The 4885-nt window shown below is 40.5% G+C and overlaps 1 gene segment (V, D, J or C); it reads right to left on the reverse strand.

Moving 5' to 3' along the window:
• Positions 1 to 2997: 2997 nt before the first annotated feature.
• Positions 2998 to 4311, reverse strand: LOC122542954. The segment is given in 2 exon segments: positions 2998 to 3852; positions 4011 to 4311. Coding segments are annotated over 2 exon segments (363 nt in total).
• Positions 4312 to 4885: the final 574 nt, after the last annotated feature.

A 4885-nucleotide genomic window follows, 5' to 3' on the forward strand; every position in this document is an offset into this window, starting at 1 on the left:
GATGCGGTGTGCATGTCTCCACGATCCTACAAGCTGTCTCTCACTCAACTCCCGGGCTGGGAGCGAGTCCTTCATACCGACCTAAATTATAAGAAACTAAATTATAAGAATGTGGAAGCTATGGTTCAAGAAAAATCTAATTATAAATCAGAATTTCCACAGGCATTTAAAAATGAAACTTAAAAATAAAATGAGCAGTGTTTCTCTGTGGAATGAATCTAAAGAATCTAATGAAGTAGAATGTAAAAAAATGGCAGATGAATTAAATTGATTTTTTACATAAGCCTTCATTTTAGAGGGCACTAATTGCACGTCAGAAATATTCACAGATCGGGGCGTGAAAGGGCGTGATGAACTTGGAGCAACTGCAATCACGGAAGATATATTGAGAGAAAAATATCTGAACTAAAAATTTACAGATCTAGAATTCACCCTCAAATCTTTAAAAATAGTGGTTGCTGACACATTCGATACATTTGGCTTTATTCTTACAAAATTTCCGATGTTCCGAATTAGAACATGGGATTGGATAAGGCAAGGCCACTCTTCTGCATAAGGAAGGCAGAGAGCAGGAAGATATGGGCCAGATAGCTTGACATCACACTGAAACCTATTACTAAGGAGATCATAACAGAGGACTTAAAATAGCTCCACGGCTATCAGGCAAAATTAAGATAGTTCTGTAATAAAGAAGATGCGATGAACGAATTTATTGAAGTTCTTTAAGAAGTAACAATCAACATGCATAAAAAGTGATCATAGCTGTGTTTTCGTTGAATATTCATATGACATTTAATAAGGTGCCACATTAAAAGTTGCTGAATAACCTAAGAACTCTCGATGTAAGTGTTGACCTCAGATGGAGGATCGGTTATCTATCAGAACATGGAGAGGATGTATGAAAGAGCCATTTTTGGTTTGGCAACATGAAACGAGTAGAGTCCACAAGAATCATTTCTTAGTCCTCGACTATTTACTTTTATATCAATGATTTTGTTCATGAGCCAGAATACATAGCGGTAAAATCGGCTGATAACACCGGCACGGTGGCTCAGTGGTTAGCACTGCTGCGTCACAGCATCCGGGTTCGATTGCAGCCTTGGGCGACTGTCTGTGTGGCTTTTGCACATTCTCCCTGTGTATGTGTGGGTTTTCTCCCGGTGCTCCGGTTTCCTTCTACAATCCAAACGTGAATTGGCCATAGTGCTAGGTGCATTAGTCAGATGGCAATGGGTTTGGGTGGGTTATTCTTCAAAGGGTTGGTGTGGACTAGTTGGACCGAGGGACCTGTTTCCGCACTGTAGGGAATCTAATCTGAATGTGGGTTTTCTCCCGGTGCTCCGGTTTCCTTCCACAATCCAAACGTGAATTGGCCATAGTGCTAGGTGCATTAGTCAGAGGGCAATGGGTTTGTGTGGGTTACTCTTCAAAGGGTTGGTGTGGACTAGTTGGACTAGAGGGACCTAGTGGACTAGAAGGACCTGTTTCCGCACTGTAGGGAATCTAATCTGAATGTTAGTTAGGGTAGTAAATTGAGAAGAGGAAATTAGGAGTCTGAAAAGGAAAGTAAGTGAATGCGTAAAAAGTTGTCAGATGACGCATAATGTGGGCATATCCACTTTTGTACAAAGTATAGTAACACAGCATGTTAATTGTAATTGAGCGAACTCTGAGGGTACAGGAGAATGTGTGTGTACTGATGATTCATACCAACTGGTTTGCAACCAGTGATTAAGAATGCAAATGGAAAGGTGTCATTTATTTCATGGAAAATAGAAGCTAAAAATGTTTTGCTGCAGTCGTACAGAGAGTTGGTGAGACCATATCTGGAATACTAAGTACAGTTCTGTTGCTTCATTTGAGAAAGGACGTAATTGCAAAAACAGTTCAGAAGTGGATATCCAGTAAAATGGGGGTATCTTATAAGGTACATTTCGACAAATTGATCTTTTATGCATTTGCATTCAGAAGAACGAAGGTGATCTTCTTCATATGATTCTGAGGGAATTGACAGGATAGAAGTTAAAATGGATATTTCTCTTGCTTTAGAAACTAAAATTAGGAGCCATAGTTTAACAATAAGGGATCTCCCGTTTAAAACTAAGACAACATATTTTCTCTGCCAAAACGTTCTGAAACTATTGAATTCTGTTCTGTAGAGAGCAGTGGAAGCAGGATGATTAAATATTTTTAAGGCAGAGATAGACGGATTCTTGACTAACAAGATACTTAAAGAGCAACGGGGCAGCAGTTAAGTTGAGCTAAGGGACATATTGAAATTAACAATTTTCTTCCCAATTAGGCGAATAGCCTGCTCCTGCTCCGAGTTGTACTTTTGCTTGAAACTTTGTGATTTGCTGTCGCACATCATGTATGTGGCACACTCCATTCTATTGTCTGCTATTGGTGGACATATTGAATGTTTATGATCGTGGATAAGCTACCAAGTTATTGTGGCAGCCTTATCCTGGTTGACAGAAAGCCTCTCAAGAGCTGTTGTAGCTCGACTCATCCAGGCGAGAGGAGAACTTTCCACCACATTCCCGACTTGTGATTGATAAAGTGGGACTTTCTTTCATGTCAGTTAGTCCAGCAGAATAGTTGGTTTCCGGCCTGCTCTTTCAGACACAAATTTAAATGGCTCGTCTAATTATGTTTCTGGTCAGTGATGCAGCACACAGTGTTGATGCTGGGTCATTGGGTGGTAATGCCGTTGAATTTCAAGCACCTTTACTTAGGTCTTTATCCCAGGTCACACAATGCATTTTTACTGGTTAAGAAAAAAGGATTAGAAAGAAAGTTAAAATGTGCCAATAAATTTGATAAAGAAAAACGATTCTCTGTGATGATACATCTAGACAAGTAGGCAAACATTAACTTAAGTACTAGGGGCTCTGGGCGTACTATGAGGATTCATTCCTTTGCACACGTTATCGGGTGAGTTATTGGTGTTCAAGACGTGTATATAAAACAAAGGCAGGAAGCTACAGCAACGACATGTTTATTTCATGATCAAGTTGAAAAGCAAAGCGGCGTTTATGAACGAATTGATCTTTTTAATGTTGCCTCGAGGCAAAATGACATCTTCCTGTGTCTAGGTAATAGGATCAAAGTAGGGCTTTCTGCTTTGGTACAACAAAATCAAGGGAGGTTGAAATTGCTTCTACCTATGGTTGTGTAACCAGTATCGTCAGGGATTATTGGCCTCTGGTATGCTTTTACTGAAGAATTTTGTTTCATAATCCTAGATCGACCTCTGTTGTTCTTTTGCAGAAGTGCATTGCCATTTCAGAACATCTTTTTAAAAATAAATTCTCCCTTCATTCGTTTAATTTTACATCCTACTTTGCGTTCTGTCTAATTATCTTTCAAACACATTATTTATTTTTGTTAACTTTCTTTCTGTCTTTTTTGTCTCTTGTTATTGTAAAAACTCGCGGACGTTGCAAAATAACCCGAATAGGCGTGGTTTTATTTTTCATAGTGATATGTTTCCTGCGGCCTTTGGAGTTCTTGTTCAGCTGCTTTATCTCTTTGAGTCATTGTGAAGACTCCAGGCGCAATAATACATGGCTGAGTGATTGGCTTGGAGCCTGGACGTCTTCAGGTTGAACATGGACCCTGTCATTCGCTCGGCAATGAAACCGTCCACTGTCTCCATTGGATCCACAGCACCGGTGGTAACGGAGTAAAACAGCAACTGCAGTTCTTTCCCCGGGAATTGTCTGTACCAGTACATTGCTTTTGCACTGCTGCCATCCAGGACGCACGTCAGTTGTACTCCCTCTCCGGGGGATTTCGAGATGGCGGCAGGTGATTGGCGGAGAGTTTGTGAGTTCATGTCTGGAAAAACTACAGGGAGTGGAGGCGATCAGTAACATTGGAGGCAGTGGAAGTAAAGAAATGACAATTGGGAGAAAAGAAAGACAAGGAATCAAGAGTGAAAGAAAGAGAGAGGTAAATAAAGAGAGAGAGAAAGAAAGGCAGAAAAGTTGAACAAAAATTCTTACAGCGAAACATGATCATCAGACCCAGTAATAAGTGCATCTTTAGCTTGATCTTTCCCTCAGAACGGTAGGATTGTGAACTGGAATCTGGGGTGTTGCGAGAAATCAACCGGCTGGATCCAAAGCTTAGAAGAAAATATAAAGTGCCGGGGGTCACAGACCTTACTCTCTCTCTGATTGGCTGAACATGAAGACTGCTGGGAACAGAGGGAAGGGACTGTCGGAGATGAACTGAAAAGGCAGATGCAGTGGTTTACCGGTAACACAGTGTCGGCACAGACTAAATCAACACAGAAAGTGATGGAGAAACTCGACAGATCTGGCAGCATTTATGGAGCGAGAAACGGGATTAACGTTTCCAGTTCAATGAGTCTGCTTCAGAAAGTTTTTCAAAATGTTGGGAGGAAGAATCATTTAACTCGAAATTAACCCTGCTTATCTCTCCACGTTGCTGATAGACTTGCTGAGTTTCTCCAACAATTTCCATTTTTAAAAAAATGTTTCAACTCTCCAGCAAGCGTAGTATTTTCCCTTTAAGTAGAGCATTTAAACAAATCTGGCTTACATTCTTTTGAATTCAGAAGATCGAGGGCTGATCTAATTGAACTGTGTATGTTGTAAAATACTTTCCAGATGATGGTATCACAAGTTTGTGTTCTGAGGACAGAATGGAAGAACTGCACTGCATTCACTGTTCTTCAAAAGATTTGAAAGGAATCTCAGTAAAATGTATAATCGTTTGGGACAGCCAGGATACTGCGACGTTCTCCCCCTGTTTTACGGATATGGGAATCTAGAATGAGAGCCGCTATCTCTGAATACAACTCAAATCATTTCTCACTAAGGCGGGCATTAATTTCTTCACTCAGAGAATGGTG

This window comes from Chiloscyllium plagiosum, chromosome 41, assembly GCF_004010195.1.
Source record: "Chiloscyllium plagiosum isolate BGI_BamShark_2017 chromosome 41, ASM401019v2, whole genome shotgun sequence".
Taxonomy (NCBI): Eukaryota; Metazoa; Chordata; class Chondrichthyes; order Orectolobiformes; family Hemiscylliidae; genus Chiloscyllium; species Chiloscyllium plagiosum.